General features: G+C 39.3%; 2 protein-coding genes across 7 annotated transcripts in view; one reads left to right on the top strand and one right to left on the bottom strand.

Moving 5' to 3' along the window:
- Nucleotides 1-12810, bottom strand: part of PLAG1 (PLAG1 zinc finger) — a 47269-nt gene extending 34459 nt beyond the window's left edge. For both annotated transcript variants that reach the window (XM_027749026.2, XM_027749029.2), the window contains exon 1: nucleotides 12640-12810. The gene's annotated coding sequence lies outside the window, so the exon portion shown is untranslated. The remainder of the gene's footprint in view (nucleotides 1-12639) is intronic.
- On the top strand, nucleotides 12304-23104 carry CHCHD7 (coiled-coil-helix-coiled-coil-helix domain containing 7). Of its 5 annotated transcripts, none has more exons than XM_027749039.2 (5): nucleotides 12304-12324; nucleotides 15906-15977; nucleotides 16546-16644; nucleotides 16774-16861; nucleotides 17450-23104. In XM_027749039.2, the coding sequence occupies exons 2-5, from the start codon at nucleotides 15924-15926 to the stop codon at nucleotides 17566-17568; spliced, it is 360 nt and encodes a 119-aa protein (XP_027604840.1). In that variant the 5' UTR covers nucleotides 12304-12324; nucleotides 15906-15923; the 3' UTR covers nucleotides 17569-23104. The 5 variants fall into 5 exon arrangements, with proteins under 5 accessions (XP_027604840.1, XP_027604836.1, XP_027604841.1 ...); XM_027749035.2 differs by lacking the exon at nucleotides 12304-12324 and adding an exon at nucleotides 12932-13191; XM_027749037.2 differs by lacking the exon at nucleotides 12304-12324 and adding an exon at nucleotides 13472-14467.
- Nucleotides 23105-23457: the final 353 nt, after the last annotated feature.

Below are 23457 nucleotides of genomic sequence, written 5' to 3'. Positions count from 1 at the left end.
AAGATAAGGCAGAACTACTTTTTGTTGCATTTTTGCACTTTACAGAATTTTCTGCCAAGTCAGTATTGAGGTTTCCCACGTCTGTGTGACTCTTTACTCAGCAACAGTATACTATTACAAACATTGAAAAGACAACTTCAGAAAACAAAGTGGCAGAGGGACATGGGGCAAGATTAGCAATTGAAACAACTAATCCAGATGAATCTCAGTGTCTCCAATCCAGCTGGCATAGATTCGCACACCCCTTTATCTTTCCCCTAATCGGTATAGCATTCTATTCAGGTATTTCACTATCACAACATAATAATCTACATCAGAATTAGGAATTGCTACCCCCTCACGCTGTGAAAAAGTTTTGGCATATGCCAGTTTTAATCATCAATTTGTCTTGAATAGCCAGAATGCCTTAAAGCAGGCCAAAACATGCTGACGTATAAAACAATTCTTGGAAAAAAGTCTGCAATTTGATAATGAACGTATTACGCATTCTATTAAAGAAGTTTCTCTGCTTAAGAATTCAACTTCATGGGCGTATTTCTGGGATGCCCTGAAACCTTTCAGATGGGCTCTAGTAAGAGTTAGCTGCTTAGGATAAAAACATTGCCTACAGAATGATGTATGATGGTTTAGTGGATTAGCACGTTAAAAGTATAATCTCTTTTGACACAGCTATTTTTAAGGGTTCTTAAAAAAGAGTATAAAATGTTAATTCTGTTTTCCAGTAAACATAACTTTTGATCTGCTGAGTCAGAGGTGTTATGCATAATAATCACAGCAGGAGTACAATGCTATTTGTATTTTTTTGTAGGAAAAAGAATGAGCACAATTCCGTGCAAATAACAAGAAAAAAAATAATCACAGAGCAGAAGTCAGTTAAGGGCAAATACACCAGAGGAAAACTGTAGTTCTGGCAAAACAAAACAATTGTTTTCCTAGGTAAAATCCACATTTCTACAGAGTCAACTCCAGAGCCATATAACATTCACATACAGGTTTTATAATATGCACTTTCAACACTTGACTAAAATACTGTGTGCTACTAAGTCAGCACAGTATCACTTTTCTATGTATCACTTTTAATTCTGAATTCAGACCCACAAAACCAACAAACTCACTAACCTTAGAAAGCACTTTATCATGCACTATCTGAATGTAGCAGAAGAGCTTTGTGTTTGTACAGCTCCCAAAAATCATCATGGAAGATTCTGAATACCTATGCATGTCTAGGTACCTAACCTTTTCATCTCAAAAGAAAAAGCTATGGATGTACATGGACACAATGTAATCTTTTTCTTTGGTCAAGTTTTGAAGGTTTTGTTATTGAAAACTACATTCTTCTAAATGTACATAATATATTATTTTAATAAATATACTCATATAGCACACATTCCCTTATTGAGGGATCCAAGCTATTGCTCAACGCATCCTTTATGACATCTAAGTATTATTTACTTTGTTGAAAAATATCACCAGATGAGTATAGTAGTTATTTTTCTTTGCTTTCAAGACAGTTAAATATTTTTCAAACACTCTAACTTCATATGTGGTTATACTAATTACCCTTTCAAGTTAAGAGACTTGTAAAATCATCCTGAAGTGTCCATTTCTGATACTGTAGGAAAAAATCAAAATGACACTGAGTGAAGGAAGGATCTTATTCCAAATAATTAATTTATTTGTAAAAGCCAGAGTAAAGCAGTTCCCCGTTCACACTCTAGAAAGCAATGAGTCCTTCACTGCTGGTCTGCTCCTTCCACATTTAGGACACTGCAGTTCCATCATTAAGCAGCATCCCCTGCCGAGAAGCACATGACTCTACTGTTCCATGATGTACCCTCAATGACCACCAATTTCCGAATGAACCTGAAAAAATACTGGGTTTAACCTGTAAAAAAACCTGCTGAACAGCTTGATTCTGGGCAACCTTAAAGATCACCCCTTTTCATGAGTGCTACCTGAAACAATCTCAAATGCATGTTGCAATATTAAAAAAAAAAAAAAAAAGCTGATGGGGAAATACCACTCGCTCCCTGAGCAGCACCTCAGCTTTAACACAGATCTCTCATTCTAAGACAGGTTTAATATGTTAGCACAACAGACCATACAGTTACTACTGTATAGTTACTAATGACCTACCTAGAATTTGATAGATGGAAATGGTGACATTTGGAAAGCATGAAGTAGAAGCTTCACGTCTTGAAGGTCACAGAGAAAAGAACTGTTAGCATCCAAGTGGATTTTGATAAGCTTTGTCAGAGGAACCTGGGACACGCATTTTTATTGACAGCTTGTTCAATTTATTTTGTTTTCATTTATAGCAAAGCACTGTTGAAAAGGCAAAGGAAACTTTCAAATAATCTGGTCAGGATCAGACAGGAAAAAATCTCCCTCTTCCACCAAAAAATTCTGTAGTTCATATCATTTAATAACTTTGCCAGCCACTGCAACACACTAAAAAAAATACCAAGAAACAGACTTCCTAAGCAACTGACAAATGCAATAAGTTGAGGTGAAAAAAACCAAAGGATTAATTTTTTACTCCACATAACCAGTCTAAAAATACCCAAAGCAAGAGGATAGAACACTTGCTCTTCAGGCCAGAATTCTGCCATGCATTGGGAGGGGAGTTGAAGTAATTTTGACAACATTCGCTCTCAGATGCACCCCCAAACACAAAATCACATCACAAAATTACAAAGCTGTTAAGTAACAGTTAATTCATTAGAGGGATACAAATGCAATATGACCTTTGTCCAGCAAACCTTACAACCTTCCTACAAAGGCCTAAGTTACAAAAAATTTGGATATATTACAGAATTGTAGAATGGTTTGGGTTGGAAGGGACCTTAAAATCATCCAGTTCCAATCCCCCTGCCATGGGCAGGGACACCTTCCACTAGACCAGGTTGCTCAAAGGCCTTGAACACTTTCAGGGATAGGGCACCCACAACACATCTGTGGGCAATGCATTTCAGTGCCTCACCACCCTCACAAGTAAAGAATTTCTTCCTAAAATCAAATCCAGTCCTCTGACAGTTTTACCTCTTGTCATATCACTACATGCCCTTATAAAAAAATCCCTCTCCAGAGGCTGTTGTCAGCCAAAGTGGTGGCAAATTTAACATTTATTTGGGAAGGAAGAATTAACAAATTAGTTACGCTCTGTCTTCTTCAAACTATGAGTCTCACTATCCCAATGTAAGAAATGGGATTTAAGTACTACTTCACAGAACAGAGTACTTGCAACCTGACAACATATTTCTGCCTGCCTTTTTGCTTTTTTGTTAAGCTACCTACATAAAACTTTTATGCTAAAACTACCTTCAAATACCAAACTACCTCCTTTATGATGAAGATCTTAGCAGAATGGATTATTTGACCTTCAACCACAATTTAACAACTAAAACTATGAGAAGAATAGGGGACATCCATTAAGTCTTAAGTCCATTAAGTTTAGGGCATCCATTAAATCTTTGAGAAACGGTTTGCTCAGAGTTGAGAGACTTTCTATTGCTTGGTTCCTATTAAAAACCAGAATAAATAGCACAATACTCGAGCACTTATTCAGACATAACCTTTAGGAAATTTAATCTGCCTAATGAAGAATTACAGAGTTCATCTCAAGATAACTGAATATATTATCAGTTTCAAGGCTGCAACATTACTGTGTGACTGATATCACAAATAAAGGACTGAGAGGCAGTGATTTAAGTTGCCAGAGCCCCTTCTTGATCACACCTCCCTTTTCATTCAAGGCTTGAAGAAAAATTCAGTCTCGTTTTATGTTCAGTATTTTTATTAGTCAAACTATAGAAATAATAAAAATAATAATACATATTCAACCTTCTTAAACTAAAGCACCTTGCTACTCCAGTTAAATGGATGAGCAACCAATGCAGCTAAAAACTGCTTAAATGAACTTTCAGTACAAATATTTAAGTATAATGAAAAGCAAGAAGTTTGTTTTACATAATGCAGAGATAAAAACTGTACTAGAAACCAAAATGTGTTACTCAAGATGAACTTAACTTACTTGTTCTCAAATATTCTGAAGTGGCCAAGTTTTCAAAGGTGAAATAATATTATACTGCAGGGGAGACCTCTAAAACTTGTTTTTTGTTCCAGGAAACTCATCTCATCATTTAACAATACTGAAAGTATAATCTAGACTTCTGTTTGCCTTCTACAGCAATTCATACTAGGAGTGTGTTTGAGTAATTCTTATGAGAAATAGGTATAGTACATATTTGACTAATGCTACAAGGCTACAAAAACTGACATCTTTTCCTCATAAGTTAGTTTAACATTCGTCCAGTTGGGGTCTATTCCCATCATCCAAACACCATTATGACTAAGTTTCCAGTGTTACTCTACACACAGGTTTTATACTTGTAGCATCACCAGCTCAAGTTAATGACACAGTACTCCTCAGCACAATTTTTGTAGTACAAAAATGATCAATATCAAAACTTAATGAGACACAGATTCATTCCAAGAGAATAAAAGAGCTTCAAGTAAGTGAAATTACTGCTGGGTTCAGAAAAGAGTGTATCCAGATGAAAAGATACTCTCATGCAGCTAAGACAAAAAACCTTTAAAATTATAACTGGGAGAACATTACATTTTACAAGTAATGAGAAATTAAACGAGTTTGATATAAATATTTCATATATACTTTTTAAAGTAATTTCAACACATATTAAAACCAGCCTGAATAATTAGGATAATTAACATATTAGGATTCTGGGTTAACTTTTTAAGTAAAAAATAATGTAACTTTGTTGTTTAGGAATAGAGCTGATTTCATTGTACTGGTATGCTTATAACTGTACTTAAACACCATTTAAAATAGCATGTAGCAACACCGTCCTTTGACAGACGCAATAATATTTTTATTACTTTTTCTGAAACTGATTAAAATATAGCCATAAGCTATATGTTTGTGCTGGGACATAATTAGAAGTGGTTTAGTCTAAATACAATCCTAGTATTCAAAAGAATAAAAGAAAACTGTCAAGTCACAGAGGAAAAAAAAAATCCAAATATTTAAATTAACTGGCATCTATTGTGATCAGCTATGTCTAAGCTCTTCTCTAAGCTATGTGGTTCACCGTTTCCTAGTGTCCTAGATGAAACAAATTATGCGAGTATCGACCACAGTAACTTCCAGTGAACAAAATAAGCTTGAACAATGTCTATGTTTAGCTTTTAAACAGAGCATGAAACCCTGGCAGGATTTTATATTTGTTTTATTTTAGTTTAATACTCACTCTTCTTAAAGTACTTGTGAGGAGAAGAGTACCAGTAACTGATAGCAGGTAGCTAACACCATAAATTTACACCTTTGGAGTGTATCGTCTTATGAAAACATAAGAACAGCTGCAGACAATTTCTACTTTTACATATTTATATTGTATCTATACTTGCATGTGATAAATGCAGTACTACTAAGCCCTGCATGTAGGCAGCTGCAGTAAATGCACAACTAGTATAAATGAAAATTCCACACATGACAGTAAGAGTTTGAAGAAACTTAACATTTACAAACTTGTAAATGTTTTATTACTAAATATACTGGCTTGATTGAAATTTAATAGCAAGCTGCCAGAATCTCTCTTTTTGCCTTTTCTTCAAAAAGGTCTCTTTTAAAAAAATATTCCTATATCACAACTGATTCAAAAGACATTACATTCTATCTGAACAGCCAGATGTTTCCTTAAAATGTGTCTGTGTATCTATTACATATAAATGTAACATTCATGATAAATACATATACCACACAGTAAAGAGCTTTATTAGAAGTGACAAGCACTTGGGACAGTAAAATCTGATTTGCATACACAGGGTCTTTCTGCTGTTCAAACACTTAGTGTAATGAGATCTCATTAATTCAGAATCAGGTGATTTGCAGGGCTTTTTAGAAAACTCATGCACTAGCAAATCTGATACCCTGTAGTACACAAATACATAGTCAATACATGAAGAGGGAAGGTAAGTTTTCTGACATTCTCCTTCCTTTCTGATTACTTGGCAATTCACAGTAAATGTGCATAAGGCAAAACCAACCATCTACATCTTATTTCATATGAAATACTTCATGCTTTGCAGACTGCCAAATCTGATGTGACTCACAACCATAAAGAAAAGCTCTCATGGTTAGTAATACAGTGTCAGGCTACTAGGTAAATTACCTGTACAATACATAAGTAAGTCTATGTGCAATCTGCATGGTTAAATGATATCAAATAAAGTATTATTATAGCAATATGGAAGAGATTATTATTAGTTATCCTAACTTTAGTGAAAAAACAACTTTGACAAATAATTCCCTTTAAACACCTTCTAATCTGATTTCTAGGGATATTCTCCTTGAGAGAGGAATTTAGCACATTAAGTGCAAAAGAAGATTATAGCAATTCAGTTTACTGTAACAGACACTTTTTGCATTTTTCCAAGTTCCTTTACATAGTTATTTCTTAATTACTTCTGATGGCAATTGTTAGGTTTTACTTTGCTTATTCCTACTTGACTTTCTCAAATCTGATTTGAGCTGTTTTACTCCAGAGTTTTAAGTTACTGTTCTGTGTATTATAGCCACACTTGTCTATATTCGTTTTATCTATCTCACTTTTTGGTTTTATACCAGTTCAGACCTGTTTTTTCTTTTCCTCTCTTTCCTTTCCTCTAAACAAATAAAATAAAATTATGCACACTGGGCCACATGCTACTCTCCCCATGCCATCTTGTAAGTCTATCAAAACCACAAGGGCTGAGCATGAAAAAATAGCCCCTCGCTCTGGACAGGTATTTCAGTGTATTTAACAAGGTATTTTTACAGTCTGCAAAGACAATGAACTAGGAAGGGGACAGAAGTTATTACAGAGAAGGCTATAATAGAACTGATTTATTCCTTCAACATGAGAATAACCACATATTCTTTTCCACTCCTCACTGTCAAGTATGTACTTAGTCACCTCAAAACTCTGCTATGTACGGGGGTTAATTTTAATGCCATGACCCTACAGTAACTGCTTACTAGACATGCAGGGTCCATTTAAGTATTAACAATTTTAATATAACCTATGAGAAGGCCCCATACTTTAAAACTGTTAGCACAAAGCTACTTTAAAAAGCATTTTATATCTTGTCAAAAATTTAAAAAAACCCCCTCTCATTCTGTTCATTTTTGCTATTTGTCTTAAGATGATACAATAACAGGTGAACACTGATACTGAAGTAGATAAAAAACACTTTAACAAGCCAATCTAAATAAAAGTGAAGCTTGAACCTGCAGCAATGGTGACCAGTTCTGCTAAATATTACGTTTTCTTTAGTTGCATACAATTAGAATTTCTTGCATTTGATATTTGGTGGAAAACTGTTCATTTAAAATGCATTAATAACTGCAATCTATGCAATTTCAGATAAATATTTCTTGAAAAATTAAAACATATATAAGCATCTGTATAAGTGATTATATTGAGAGTTAATCAATGTTTTACATTCAAGTTACAAGATCACACAATTTAAAAATCAAAATAAATTAAATTAAATTCTAGATGTCTTTTTTTTTTTGATTAGCAGGAAAAATACACAATTCTCTACTATCAAAATGCTCAGATAAATGCAAAAAAAACCCTTACGCTTCAAAAATTTAAACATTTTATATTTGATCAATACAAATGTTACTTTGGTCTAATATTTGAATTATTTTTAAATAGTTTTTTAAGGCTACCTAAACATTTGGTAATTGGTTAAAGATGCTTAGAAGTTCAGTGGATAAATACTGCACATTTTTTTTCAAAAGCTCTGCAAGCTAAATCTTTTCTAGTAGCAGATATTTGGAGAATATCTCCATGAAAGCAAGTGCTCTATCACTTCAGTAGTGATGACTGCTAGCTCCTTTTAACTCTACACTGATTTGAGAATGGTCTAAGTGCTCTAACATATTTCATGTTTTCCAGAATATCTCCCCTTGGTAAACAGATAAAGTTGTTCAAGAACCTTCCCAAAAAGCATTTGTTCATAAAATCTGATTTTAACAACATAAGAAGTTATAAACAATTTTATAAAAAATTTTTAAAACTTATGTTTTAGACTCTGAAGCAAAACATCCATTTTAACAAAATAACCTTGAACAGTTGCAAACAGTGGTTTATTTAGAACATGAGCAGTACCCTCTTTAACCCATTAATTTTAAAACACATGTAATACCCTGAAAGGAGGAGACTTAAGGGCACCATTTTGACTAACTAGCTGCGGAGATGGACAACCATTAGAAGTGTCTGTGCTTAGTATGTAGTGCCTTTTGGAATTACACAAACTTTTTAAAGGTTTCTTAATTTAAATCTCAAAAGTTCTATGCTGGGAAACTAATTTTTTCAGGATAATTACTAAATTAAAAGTACACACCAAGAGACACATTTGAACTAAGCATTCAAGGAAAGCTGAATGCATATCAATTTAGATTCGTGTATTTGCTTGTACTGTTGTAGAATACTGCAGTTATTAACTTTTAAACAGTATTGAATAGGAATGATAAGTATCTAAGAAGGATTTTAACACATTTACAGCTCTCCAGTTTACCTACAAAAAGTAGGGTAACTTTACCAACAACAGCCCATAGCATTTGTTTCTTCAGGTGTTTTAATTTTAGAAAATCTTGAAAAAATCATACTGTATCATGTATAGAATCAGACCAACTCATAATACAGGAGATTATCTTAACTCTTAGAACTAAGGAAGCTTTGAAAGTTACTTTCTATTTTTATTAAAAAAACACTTCATCACTGTAAGAAAAATTCAGTTTTCTACGAAAGAGAGTAAGTTTGTAAAAAAAAAATCCTAAACAACATTTATTTTCTACTATTATTATCACCATCTGGACTATACCTTAAATTAAACCCAGTTTAGAACAGCATCAAATTCTGTGAGAACACCCTTTCCTCTTTCTCCTCCCTATGTCCTGAATTTTGTACTATGGCTGGATACACTGAATTTAATTTGTAATACACAGCTGTAAGTCAAGAAAGATACTGCACTACATGTGCTTCTTTCATGTTGTTATTACCAGTGCCTATACCTATTTTCAGCATTACAATATTAACGATTAAGAAGTTCTTAATTAGGTAAAAATATAGTAACATATTAAACACTTCATACTGATGGTCATAGATACAGCATTTGAAGAGTTCTTAAATACTGTTCTCAATACCATTAACTAGTTTATTAAAGTTAGTTCTGCACATCTACTAGTATCTGTCTATCTACCCTGGTACATTACAACCACTAACACATAGTGTAATGCTATTAATTTATCAAATTTCTATGCATTCCAGGGTAATGTTACTTCAGTCAATAAAAATAATAGATCAAGTTAAGAAATATTCAGAAAGGAACTTTTAAGTCTGAATCTCTAAACCATAAAAAGCAGTTTTGGAAAAATGTTAAAGTTCATTCCTTTATACAAACTGATTAATCTTTCTTCCTTAATGAGCCTTTTTTTCTAGCCTAAAAGTAGTTAATGTGATTTAATTTTCACAACTGTGAGTCACTGGAAAACTCTGAGATTTCTTCCCAAATTTTTAACCACCAGGCTATCTAGACAACAAGCTTCTTTGGTCACCCTTGTAGTAAAGGTACAGATCATTTGTGAGCACATGCTATTGAACACAGAGGGCTAGCTATCACAACTGATACTCAACTTCCACAAATTCAAAGAAAACATTTGCTGAAATAGCCTGCCTACAAGTTCAGTACTTCAGCTTTGCTCTCAAGAACCACATACCTGTATTCAACTTTCAATACAGAATTAAATACAATGACTAAAAAAACCAAAGCAAATGTAAAGGAAACATTGTAACTCTCATAAAGATATAAAATTACCATGTTAAGAGGCGATGTTATTTTTTTAAATAGGATATTTCACTGAAAATTAAAATACATAAGAGATAATAGGGATAAGCAGAGCATTTCACATCATTACAGTTAAACATTTGCAAGTTAAAAATCAAGCATAAAACTGTATCAGCCAGAACCCATGCTAAAAGCATGCATGCACACACACATGCACACATATACATGAAACTAGACCACAGTTAGGATGATTTTTCTTTCTTTAAACAATGCCAGAGGCAATTCTTCCAAGTGATGCTATAACTACACAGCTATGGTGTACTTATAAAGAGCCCCTACTTTGGCCAATTAAAACCTACAGTTACTTTCACTATTTTCAAAACCTTTGGGGACTGTTCAGGAGATTCAAGTACAGAACAAGCTTTTCAGCAAACTCAGGTGTTCCCAACAAAACTGAATGTATTCAAAGTAAGAATAATGCACTTCACAACTTTTACAAAATATCTATGAAATTGCCCTACGCGCATAGGGAATTCATCTCCTCCCAGGGAATTCACAGCTAGCAGAACAGCACTAGGTCTTAATATTAAACAACCTGAGACTATTTTATTTCTGCAACATGCATTCCAAAAAATGCTCTCCAAAACACAGCATCTCAATTAACACACCAAGAAAACTCCCCTAAAGACCTGCTACACACAAAAGAATTGCTTTGATCCCAACGAATCTGCACGTTTTTCCCTGTTATCCTGCCTTAATTTATCAGACCAGGGCCGATTTGATAGCTTTCCATCAAAAAAAACCAACAACGAACCATCCCTCTGCTAAAGGCAGAGGTGCTGCAGAGGTGATGATAACCCTAGGAAAAGAGAAGCTGTCTCTTTAAAATGTCCTGCTATGTCCCTGATCCCACGTGGAACCAACATCAGCAGCACTTTCGCATTAACTTCAACGTGAGGTGAGATGAGGCATCATTATTTTATATAAATAAAACGAGGAGACTGCAGAATACATTCTTTGTAGGAGACAAACAGGTGAACTGAACGTGCCAGGGAAATCAGCAACCATCCGCAGAAGAGGTGCCCTGCCCCTGAGCCCTCTCTTCTTTCCCTATGGAGCATTACCTCAACCCCACACTGCTCTGAAGAATCCAGTTTAAATAGAGGAGGGAGCTACCAGGAAAACTTGAAATTCAAAGACAACGAAAATGCACTTTATAAACCGGAAAGGTTTACTCTTTGCCTCACACATCCTAATTAGATCAGGAAAGTGACACTACAAAGGCATTACATTCCGGTCCGAAAAAAAAAAAAAAAAAGGAAAGAAAAAGACAGAGGCAAAGAAAGGAGCCCCCATCTCCCCAAACCCCCCCAAACATACCAAAAAAGCATTAAAAAAGGAAGTTATAAAGCAGCACATAAAGCATTTATCTTATCTAGGATCACTCCACATTACCCCCAAGTTACACACTTTCTGCACCATCATCTCCCCCTACCTCTCTCTCCTGAAAGGGATTTTCACGTTTTCTCATTGTCGGTGGCGAGTTATAAGAGGCTTTTGCCTTTCCAAAGAATTCATCAACAAAAAAAAAATAATAAATATTAACTCCTTGCTCCCTGAAACCTTAAAACGGTCTCGGGAAGACACGGGTTTTATTCTGTTACCTTGAGGAAGAAAAGGGGGAGCAGCTCCGATTTTTAGGTATTTTTTGGCATTTTTTTCTGATTTTTATTTTGTTATATGCCTCAGTTCTCCCTCCATTTTGGTTGTTTATGATACTGACAACAAGCTGTCCCTGCTCTCTCTCTCTCTCTCTCCGGATCTCTCCTGCTTTCAGTTAGCAAAACCCCCCTCCCCAATGAAACACGACTCAGCACTTACTTGGGTTCACACTTTTCTCTAAACACATACCGATGGGGAAGGGAAAAGCTCCTGGGCCACTCGGAGGGAGAGAGCAGGCAAATTCGTTTCTTTATTACGAAAAAAAAAACTTTTGTCCAAAAAACGACGGGAAAGGGGGGTCGAGTGCCCCAAAGTCACTCCGGATCCCCCCAAAGCCGCAGCCGCCAGGTCCCGGGGACACCCCACGGGTAGCCGGGTCCACGGGGGAAATTTCTGTGCGAAATTTGTCCGGTTTGAGGCGGTGGGCGAATTTATATTAATTTTTTCCCTCATTTTTCGGCACCGCGGTCTCTAATGTCTTCCGCTCCCTCTCTCGCCGCTCTCGCCGCTGTCACTGCATTCACAGCACAGGCTCCGGAGAGGCGAGGAGGGGAGGGGGCGGCCGCGCAGCTCCTGCCCCTGCCCCTGCCCCGCGGCCCCGGCCCCGGCCCGGCGCGGGGGTCGGCGGCGGGCACCCCGCGCCCTCCTGTCGTCCCCCGGGCAGCCCCGCCGCCTCGCCCGCTCGCTCGCGAACCAACATAGCGCCGCGGGGAGGGAGGGGAGGAGTGGAGGAAACTCCTGAGAGAGGTTTTTCTGAAAATCATCTCTTTCTCCCCGCGAGGGAGGGGAAGGGGGGGGGGGGGGGGGCGCCTCTCGCCTCGCCTCCCCTCCCCTGCTTTTCCCCTCGTGGGGGGGGGTCCGACGCGGGGCGGCGGGGGGCTGCGGGAGATGGCGGGGAGAGGGATGGAAGGGAGGGATGGTTAACACAAACTTTTCCTCACTGCTCGCTGCTCCTCTCTCCTCTCCCCCCTCCTTCTCCTCCTCCCCCTTCATAATTTAAATAACCCTGATATTTCCCTGCTAAACCCCGGCGCCTGCCCCCCAAACCCGCAGCAGACTCACCGCGGGAGCCTCAGCATCCCCTCTGCGCCCCGTTTCCACCCTTTACAGTGTTCTCCGATTTTTCTGTAATTTTTTCCCCATATTTCGGGCTGGACGCGGCGGGCCTGGAAATTGTTTGCTTTCCCGTCTTTCCAGCAGCCATTGTAGTGTATGCGCTGCGGTGCAGCCCAGCCTGCCGCACACGCCGCGCCCACACCGCCCGCCGCCCACACGCACCGCGGGTTGGACGCCTCCCCCAGTCAGTCAGGGCCGCGGCCGCGCCCCGCCGCCGGCGCCTGCGGGCCGCGCCGCCCGCCCCGTTGGTGGAAGGAGGCGCCGCTCACGGCCGGGGCGGGCGCGACGCCGCCGCCATTGGCGGCTCGGCCGTGCCACTCAGCACCGCCGGGGCGTGGGCGGCGGCGGCGCGGGGCCGGGGGGAGCCGCGGGGCCGGGAGCGGGGTAGGCTGCGCCCGTACTTAAGCGCGCTGCCCGAGCCGCTGACGTCTTTCGAATTGGAGACGGGCTGTCCCCCTCCCGCCCCGCGCTCCCGCGGACACGGCCGGGGACGGAGAGGTGAGTGCCGCCGGCGGCGACCCGCGTTGTGCCTGCCGCCGCTTCCCCTTCCCGGCCGGCGGAGGGGAGGCTCTCTCGCCCTTCGCCTCCCGCGGGCCGGGGCAGCTCCGCTCGGGCCCGGCGGCGGCGCGGCCCGGGCACCGCTCCCCGGGCGGCAGGTGGTGCCGGGGGGTGGCAGCGGGACCGACCGCGGGGACCGACCCGGGCCGGGGGAAGGTGGCGCCGGGAGCCTCAGGCCGCTCCGCCGGGGGCGGGGGACGGCAGGGGCCGGGCAGTGGGCACCTGGATGGCCCCCGGCCCCTCTGGGAGGCCGAGTTCGGCCAGGCGGCAGCTCCGCGGGGCCGTGCGCCCGGGTCCGCAGGCTGCCGCCTCCCGCCCCCCTCCGCCGCAACAGCGGTAAAAGCCGTAGGGTTTTTAATACGGCCTTGGCTTCAGGGTTCAAAGTTTAATAAGCTAGTCTGTATTGCAGCATAATTAGCGATTTTGCATGCGTATACGTGCATTTAGAACAGACCAAGCGCTTTTCAATGGGAGGGAGCCTGTGGAGAAGTGCCCTGATGGGTTTATGAACTGAAAAAGCCCAAGGGCTAAAGAGTGCCAGCAACAGCTCTGGTTCTCTGTGGTACAGTTAACAACTGTTAATGTGTTAAAACATAATTATGAACTGCGGAATAGACAGGCCTTTGGTTGTGGTTGGGTTCTGACCTGTGATCTGAAAGCAGGAAGGGAAGCCTGTGCCTATGCAAAACCTGGGAGGAGGAGGAAGCTCGCTTCCTGCCCAACTGCTCATGCAGTCACACAGCAGCATTTCGGCGTGACCCGCCTGCCCTTCCAGCTGATAATGTTTCAGGTCCTGAAGTACTTCGGAGAGGAGGAGAGAGGAACACGCGCAGGAGCTATCAGAGCTTTTCGGTAGTACTAAGAATGTTTAAGCACTTGTCTGCTCTGAGCTAAGCAGCTTCGTGAGAACCTGAACTGCCTGTTCATTAGTAGGTATTTAATGCATTGCGTGCATTGTTCCTTAAACCAGGCAAGGTTGCAGACTCTGGTACTGTAATCATACTGAAAGCGTTAAGTGCAGTTTGTATAATGAACGCTGATTATGACAACGGATCCTATGAGTCACAAACACTCTTTCAGAGAGTAAGTCTGAAGTCAAGCTAATACTGTACACCTTAAGGCATGTCTGCTTAGGTGGTAATATCAATGAAATGCAGAGTTATAACACAGACACAAACGAACATCTAAAAATGTTGTGTCTTTTAGGCTGACTTAGGTGAGGCATTGTGATGTGCTGCTTTTGCTTTCTGCTGCTTTTCCTCTCCCTCCTCCTTTCTTGAAGTCTGGGGTGATACTAGTATACCTGCTTGTGTTTCCATTTGAGTTGGAAGTGCTAGATCAAAAATACTCTTGCACTCACAAAAAAGGCAAACATTTACCTAGCTTGTAAAGTTAACTTAAGCACTGGATAGTTCTCAAAGGCAGGTTGAAGGGTTTCCCGATGCTGTTCGTTAAAAGGCCCATTTGCAGAAGACTATCCTGTGGAATGCAGAGAGTACTCTAAGCATCAGGAGAGAGTATACATGCCTAGGATGTAAAATCTAGGGCTTGTTTGCCGAGAATGGCTTACTTTTACCCGAAGAAGAAACCCCATCTAAAACACTGTTTTCTGTCTGTGAGTTACAAAGAACAGTATTTGATTTTTGTTTGCTGATATTAAGCAAAACTGGCTTTTTACTGCAGACTTGCATTATCTTTCCCTAATGTGAACAGAAACAAGTTTAAGTTTAGAACTTTTAGGGAAAATAAAAAAATGAAAGATGCAGCTGAGTTTCCTTCATCAGCAGTATTTGCTCCCTCAGTCCTGTTCCTGCTTGCATTGCCTCAAACAGTCATCTGGTCAACATTAATTTATTTTTTGTTAGATTTAGTATTTGTTTGGAACAAATACCTGCATGGCCATATGTGTGCCAGAGGCAATGTATAGGAAGTTGTAAAGGGAAAGGGAGTCTGCTCTTCATCTTGATGTCATCGTCTTGGATCAGTGTAGGTTCTTGGCACTGAATTCTGTGTCTCTTAAGCTTACAGTTCTTAGAGTCAGTGTCAAACTACTAAAGTGCTGAAAAATGTGATTCAAGGTGTCACGCAAGTGTCAGTGCGTCTGATCCCACCTTGCGGGGAAACCATTTCTCTTTCTATTGAATATTTGATACAGCATCACAGGAAGTAGTTGGGCACTTGTTGTACCTGGGAGAGCTCAGTGAAGATACAGATGTGATTGAGCTAAAGAGTAGGCACAAATCTAGAAAAGTTTACTTGAACATTCCTCCCACACACTATTAATTGAAGCGCCTACAGTGTGTTGGCTGTGAACAGTTTCTATGGAGCTGTTTCTCCTAAACGCGGTCACTTCCTTTGTGATATCATGGGCTAGTGTGAGAGTTACTGCAGTGACTCCATTCTATGCAGAAATTCATCAGGGAGTAAGCAGTCTTGGTGGTGGGCTAAACTTGCCTGAGTTTCCTTGCTGTTACTGCTTTTGAAATAACATTTTTGCAAAAGAAGTTTGGTAGTGGTTTGGCTTTTGTTTGTTTTTTTTTTAAAGGCAACCAAACTCTGTGTTATTACAAGGCCTTTATTACATGTTCAGACTTAATCCTGAGTTACTAATAAAAGTAGATACTTAACCTGTTTATTTTCTGTTTCTATCCAAGGTACAAGTATCTGTCTAGATGTCCAGGCATGCACAAAAGCTTAGAGATCACGATATAAATCCATGTGTAGCGGTAAGATGATCAAATTGAGATTTCTGTTTTTATGTTTTGATGTTAAATAATGCAATTTCTAGAGGCCTTTTTCAGGAATACCACTCTTACACTATAGCATTTTGCATAAAGAGTTTCTTAAAACTCTGAAGGTGGAAGAGCTGAAGATCATCCATTATAGTAAGCGTGAAATAATGAGTAATTCCCAATAAATAGGAGTGATACAACTGATAGCAATCTCTTTTAATTTTCTGTCCTTAAAAACAGAGCCTGAAATCCTGGTTAGACCAGCTTGGTTGTTTTTTAAAAGTCTTTTATGAGTTATACTAAGCATCATTGTAAACAATTATTCTGCGCACTCTATCCTTACTGTTTAAAGACTACTAATGTCTGTTAACTCCAAATGAAGTCACTACTTGGAAGTACTGATTATCCTTTGTGATAGATGTTCCTTTGCTCTCTTTGATAGTATTCTTTCATCTCAGAAGCTGCCTCCTATCTTCATAGATATTCTGGGACTTGTTGAAATATTTAAACACTGAGTACAGTAACTTCCCTCAGCTCTAAAGTATATTTTCCCCTATTAAAGGAAACAGATGCCACTACAAAATGCCTGAATGAAAACAACTATAAGAAGGATATGTGTACTGCTTATTTTTTGAAGTACAAAAACTGCAGAAAATTCTGGGTAAGCAGAGTAGACTTTCTAATTTTTACTCCCTGTTTTGCTTTAAGTACATTACTTCTGACACACTGGTTTCTGAACCCTTCAGACTTAGCTAATGCTGACTGCTGCTGTTTTTATGGTAACTTACAGGTCCAAGTAGTCTCAGTATGTGTTGCTGGAAGACTTAAGCAGATGCACATCAAAGCACTTCACTCAATTCTTCTAAGTTTACCCTCAGGTTGTGTGTTCCTGCAGTACCTGATGTTTCCCTCTCAATTTGAGTCAGACATTTCTGGTAATAAGTTTTCTTTTAAATGTAGGCAATGAAAAAGTTCTGAGGTGAGGTAAGGTTATCTGGTTTTCCATTGTTTTGGATCATGTTTGCTTTAACTTAGGATAAAGCTTAGGAAGAGATCATTCTTACTTGGTGGTTCATTCATAGGAAGAGTTCATTCTTATTGCCTTCTCTCTTGTGGTAAAGAAGTATAATGAGGAACTATGTGTTTTTGCTGTTTTATTTCCTTATGCCATAGTAATAAAGAGTTTTTAGCTTAGCCTTTAAATACTTGGCAAACTGCAAAAAAACTATTTACAGACAATTGTGCGTTAGTCTGACGGAGTGTAACGGGAATATGGATTTCACTGTCTTCTGAAGCAGCAGGGTAAACTATCAGGTATCTTCAATTAAGTACTAGTAAGCTTAGTTATAGTGTGTCTGGTTCTTGATATATTAAAAGTTTTTCTGTTAAAGAATCTTGTTTGTTTGGAGCTCCGAAGCAGAGATTCTAAGAAATCTGTTCTCATGGTCATTTTATTCTATTTTCAGCATGCCATTATGATGCAAAGGAGAAGAAATGGTGTGAAACCAGAGATGCCCTCAGCAGACGAGAGAAAGAAAATCTTGGAATCAGTGGGGAAGCCCTACTGACTAGAAACTTGAATTGACTGTTTTCTCTGTACATATGAAGACTTACCAGCAGCAAGTTACTGTTTTATGAACTGAACTCTACAGTTGTCATATCTTGGATTAAAATAAGATCTTAAGTTTTGAAATGTGTGAGCTTTCTAGGATAGAACTGCCTGGTTTGATTCATACTTCCTGTCATGGGAACTTGGCCTTTTACTGGAAGACATGAGTATCAACACAACTTATGTCTAGATATTTTGGAAGTAGAAACTAACTTGCTGTGAAATGCTAAATATAAAATTAATGGGACCTGCAGAAAGTCTGAGTAAAAAGAGGGGGTGATGAGTGTTGCAGTGTGGTTCTAAGACTGGAGCAGGTTGAGAAGCTGGTACATGCAACGTGTTTCGTGCACCCAGCTATTCTGCCCAACAGTATGGATTTACTATGTGTGGTCTTATCACTCTTTCCACGTGTGTTGAATTCTGTGTCCCGAGTTTAAATAAGACTGTTCATAAACTAAAATCCTAAATGCAGCAAGCTCGTCGTTAGGTCTGCCACTGTACTTGTCAGTGACAGCAGAAGCTTGCAATAAATCAGATCTGTAAGCTTTGCTTGTTACAAGGTTAGAGAGGTTGATGAAGATAGTTCAGACCTGAGGAATTCAGTTCTGAATAGTACTTTCTGTGGATAGTAAATAGATACTTTGCTGGTGGGCAGGCGGGGGGGGGGGACTTGCAGACATGTAAACATATACTCTGAGTGACATGGCAGGTTTAACTATAGTACATCTATCTAAGACTCTCTGGACAGCTGAAGCTCTGGGTTTAGAAATGCTTACTCATACAAGGCTACAAGCGCAGTTTGAACAGGTACTGTAATCTTAAGTAGGATTGATTCCTTAACTAAACGGAACAGCTAATAGGTGTAAACAGGTTGCTGTCTAGTGGAAATAGTGTCTTCTTACCTTTTGCCTTCTGATGTCGTGGCTTAAAAGCTTGAACCCTGTGGCAAAACAGAAAAACTACTATCACGAGCTCAGGTTCCATGTGAAATCCTTTAGTACTTACTGGGATCAAGTTGGCAGAACTCTGGCTGACCTCATGGAGGATAGTGTAAAAGTGTTGTCTCTATTTAGACTGTTTTGGAAAGTCTTCATGGCTTCCTGTTTCCCCTGTCTGGCTTGCCTTGTTTCTTTCCACTGGAGGCCTATTTCTATGCTTGCTGGGATTTTTATGTTGTTTCCACCTGCCTCCTTATTTGATCTGACTAATAACTATACAAAATCTCCTTTCGCTCTTCCTTTCTGTTCTCCATCTACATCTGAGTTTTGAAATGGATTGATCCTACCCTTTCTGTTATTGGAATAAGTGTGTAACTCTATGCCTTTTGAGTATGCAATTCTCTGAGCATAGCTGTGCGGCCTCTAAGCCATGTCACAAGTTCTCTTGTCAGTTCCTGGCAAGGAAAATGGACTTTCTTCAATCAAGATCATAAGATTCTTAATTTCAAAGTACTTTCTCTGCACTTAAATGCAAACTTTGACATTTTACTTTTTTTTCCTCGTGTGGAACAGAGAAGAAATTTTCATTATAGATTCAAGGGCTTGCTTTTGTCCACTGCTGCTTTGCCACCTTCTTCCAATACCCTCCTACATACCAGTCTTTTTTTTCTCCCCATTTGGCACCAATTCTTTTTTTACTGATTTGAGTGTTTTGGTCTGTTCTTATTCCATCTTTTTTCTAGCACCTTTGTTCTGTCTCTGATCTAATGATGTAGTGTTGCAATAATGTTCTAATACATCTCCTTTTGAAGGTCTTGTGCTCTGTTCTTGTCATAGTGAAAGAACTCCTTGCTTTCATTAGTCAGACTTAGCCATAGTACCTCCTCATTGGCCATGCCTCTCTCAGCTGCAATTTTGATGGAGCTATTGTCCACTTTTCTTTGGGGCTGTGTCTCTCTGGACTCCTAGTTCTGCTGCCTTGCTTGCCTAAGGGCACCTTCTCTCCTACTTGGCACAGGTTTGTCATTTGGCACCTCTGCCGTATCTTTGGGCATGTTCTTTGCTCCTATGGCTTTAGCTACTATTCTAGTGCTTGCTGTTTTTCTGCTGCCGTGCTCTTACACTCTGGGCTCACAGTAATTAAAACATATATTAGATATTATACAAAAGAACTTATCCTAAGTTTTCCTTTCAGGTTTTTTTCAAGTATAGACATTCTTTTTCCTAGGTAAACTGTTACATTTACTTTTTTTTTTCCTGCCAATATTTGCTTGGAAAGTTTCCACTAGTGTTCTTTTCTTTTGAAGGTTGACTGACTTATCTTTAGACTTTGATAGGTACTCTGTACTGCTTTGTAAAGAACTAGTGCTGGACTTCAGAAAGTCAGAAAAAGAGGTGCATTCCCTGCTTTCAAGTATCATTACAAGAATGTGGGAACACAGGTTAGGCTAAGGCACATGTAATGAAAGAACAGTAGTCTAATATTAGACTTCCTGATCATCAGTGGACACACATGGTGAGCTGTCTGTGGGTGTTACAACAAAAATGAGTTTAGTGTAGAACTGAGAGCAATTTAAGCAGTGAACTTGTAGATTTAATTCAGGTGATCAGTCATCTGTTGTAGGGAATGCCACTTATTTCCACTGCGTATGCCTTATAGTTACTGTTAAGTAACACAAGTTTATGAAAAATCATGGAGAGCAAGAAGTTTTCTTCCTTGTGTTATAACATCTCGAGTGATCTGTTAGTTGAGTATGACTTTTCATCATTTTTTTCCCTCACTAGAGGTTGCTGTTCTTGCTTTCATTACTGAAGCTCAAGTGGTAAATTATGATAGCTAAAACATAGGCTCTTATGTATGAAATGGTTGAGTTTTTTCCATTAATTTCTGTAGTGTGATTAACTGTCTTTGGTTGTGAGCCAAAGATAATGGTCTTTTCCTCATACCTGAGAGCTTATATTCCACACTTCACTGAAACACTGAGGTGAGCTGTAGCCTGCCAGTCTTACTGGGCAGAAGTAAACTGGGCCGAATTCTTAGTTTGCTAAAGCACACTTTTGTGTACTAACACAGAAAACATAACACAATGGATCAATATAATTAATTCAGAAGCAAGGAAGGACCTGTGAGTTGGTTGTGGGTTTTATTTTGGTTTTTAAAGGTTTTTTGATTTGGGGGTTGTTTGGTTTTTTTGTTTGTTTTGTTGGGTTTTTTTTTTTTTTTAGTTTTGTGGTTTTTTTAATAGGTATAATTATTCATTTTGTTTGTGGTACAAGGACCAAATCTGGATAGTAGCATGAACATTTGATAACTTTTTTGTTTGACAGCTGGATGGTGCTGTTGCACAACAGACTGAAAACAGCAGCACTCCACCCACTACTGGCTCTTTCAAGCTCTTTTGGCCTCTTCCCACAGAGGTAGCAGAATTCATGCAGGAGAAAGGAAAGATAGGTGCTGTCTCTACACTGTAAACAGAAGAGGACAAGAGTCTAAATCACTGCTGGGAAACAGGAGGTTTCTGCGCAGCCTGGGAAGCTTTGAAATAGGGTCCTTGAAAGAATATTTTTTTTTTTTTTCCACAGTGGTCATTTGATCACAGCTGGGCACAGAGCAGCAGCTACAGGCTCTCTCCCAGGCTTAGGTGAATATCCAGACTCGCATCTGTACACTTTTACCATCTCATTTTTCCATTACCCTACAGTGCAAGGTCTTTGTCTGGCTCTGGGAGTTAGCTGCTGCCACAGTTGGAATGAGTCTGCTCTTGAAGATGTTAGAAGTAAGTTATCTAGCTCTAGAGTCCTGAACATTTCTTTGGGTTTATCTGAAGCTTTTGAAAGGCAGGGAGTTGCACCTGCTGCGGCTGTGAATCTCTTTCATGGTCTTCACCTAATAAAACTTCTGTGCTCGTGATCAAGGGCATAACAAGATTTTGCTAAAACTTCTTCAGGACAGGCAGGATAAATTTACAGTATAAAATGTTATTCTGCTCTAATGCTTTTGTAGACAGCCCTTAGGTTAAAAGTATCTACATCTGTAGAGTTAGTCTTCAGAAATAGCCATTAAAAAAGTAATCACAGTGTGAAAAAAGATTGGAAAAGTAGTACACTATTGCAGGCTTTTTTTTTCTCTTGAAAGAATCTGAGGCAACTGGAGGAAGTAGTTCGGTAAGTATCAAAGTACTAAAAAGTAAAACAAGCACACTACTTCAGAACTTTTAAATTTTTATTACAGCCTATATGATATGAAGAGGAGGGAAGTACTGCATTTATACTAGCTAAATGCAGTGGGTTCTTAAAACTTCAGTATATGTTTTACTACGTATGTGATATCATATGTAGTAACTCAAACCATCAGATTTTTGAATAAGTAATTTTTCTCCATCCTTTAGGTTTCTGCCTTGATGATTTCTATCTCAAAATCCTTTTTTTTGAGGACTTTCAGCACTATTCTTCCAATCATTACTCACTCTTAAAAGTCCCTCTACCCTTGAGCTGCCTCTTTACGTATTTTACTTCAATAAACAGCTATGCAATGCAAACATTTGCTTATATCAAGAGACTCTGGCAGAACACAACAAAATTCAGGATACAACAAAATTGAACTAGTGTCTTTGAAAACAGAAGATAATTGCAATATAAGGTGATGTTTAATGATAAAAAAGATTATGCTCAAGATAGAAATGAGGTACTGACTAAATACAGTAAAAGCAGTTCACAGCTGTATGACAGCATTATACTTATAGTAGAAATAGGGGCCATCAGTTCAAGCTTGCAGACATAAGTCTTTGAAGAATCCAAATGCTTTAATTGATGATAAAAGATCCCAACTGTTTTGTCAAAAAAAAGATTTTACAGCATTTTCACAGAAATGGCCTGCTGGTAATATTTTGTTATTGTATTGCATGTGAATCTAAAATTTTTTCTTGCTCTCAAATGTGGACCTACCTCTAAGCAGTCCTTGGTGGCAGTTTCATGCAGCTGGTGAAGTGAATGTGGTTGCATGTGACAAGTAGGGTGACATTTTCTCCTGATTTTTGTTAAATAGCGGAATCAAATGAAGTTGCTGCATTGGGCTATGTTAGTCATACAATGCTTGCTTCAATGCATAAGTAACAAAAGGATGGAATAGAGATAAGAGGATAAATTCTTAAGGTGGGGGGTGGACTATGAATTTGCCATATCCTGCAATATCAGTCTTCAGAACTTCAGCTCTATGTTTCCTGATGCTGAGTGGATTTGAACAGGTGTTACTGATAGTCTAAGAAATACTGTGTTTTAGTATTCTTCCATTTGACTGTCAAACAACTACAATAGTTCTTAAGTTAAAGATGACAGTTCAAGGTCTTGGGCTGGTCCTATACAGGATTGAAGAACTACTTTGACTGTCAGATTTCAAATGAACAGATCCTTAAGGATCTACACTTGTTGTCTGTCATGGTGTTTAGACATCTAGAGCCTGTGGATGCCAGTTTGGTATTAGAAGTCCCTGGTGCTTTATGTTCTACCTTGCACTTTGATGCTGACAGTGCTGATGGACTGCTGGAATTTATGGAATAAATATTTCACTCCCATCAGCCTCGCAGACTGACTGTGAAGTCTGCTAGTGTGTGGGTGAGTGGAAGGAAATTTATTTTTCTTCGGGGTGTTGCTTGATGGTCATCTTTACAGTCCTTCCCTTGAGCAACTGCCATTCCATCTCTTTTCTTCTGCCTCTATCTGGTGCCTCTGTGTGATTCCCACCACCAGTGCTAGTGCAGAGCTCTAGTAGCTGGGGCATGTATCCAGCTGCAAAATAGCAAAGGGAAAAGGAGAGAACCTCTGGGCATCTCTCTGGAGCTGCAGCTGCACCCTTGTACCCCTTCAACAAATGCTGAAGTCACAGCTGCTCTCACAGGTCAAAAAGACTTTCTATGTTTGAAGAAGCAGC

Source organism: Pipra filicauda, unplaced genomic scaffold, assembly GCF_003945595.2.
Source record: "Pipra filicauda isolate LSUMZ 115617 unplaced genomic scaffold, ASM394559v2 scaffold81_size6448238_pilon, whole genome shotgun sequence".
NCBI lineage: Eukaryota > Metazoa > Chordata > Aves > Passeriformes > Pipridae > Pipra > Pipra filicauda.
Note: the sequence above shows the minus strand (reverse complement) of the source record. Positions and strands in the feature narration are given on the sequence as shown.

Bases quoted from the DNA above. Each gene is read 5' to 3' on its own strand.
- CHCHD7 (XM_027749039.2), top strand. From the start codon at position 15,924: ATGTCCAGGCATGCACAAAAGCTTAGAGATCACGATATAAATCCATGT. The intron at 15,978-16,545 runs GTAAGATGATCA...CCCCTATTAAAG, and splicing joins ATATAAATCCATGTGTAGCG to GAAACAGATGCCACTACAAA. The intron at 16,862-17,449 runs GTTGTGTGTTCC...TTCTATTTTCAG, and splicing joins TCTTCTAAGTTTACCCTCAG to CATGCCATTATGATGCAAAG.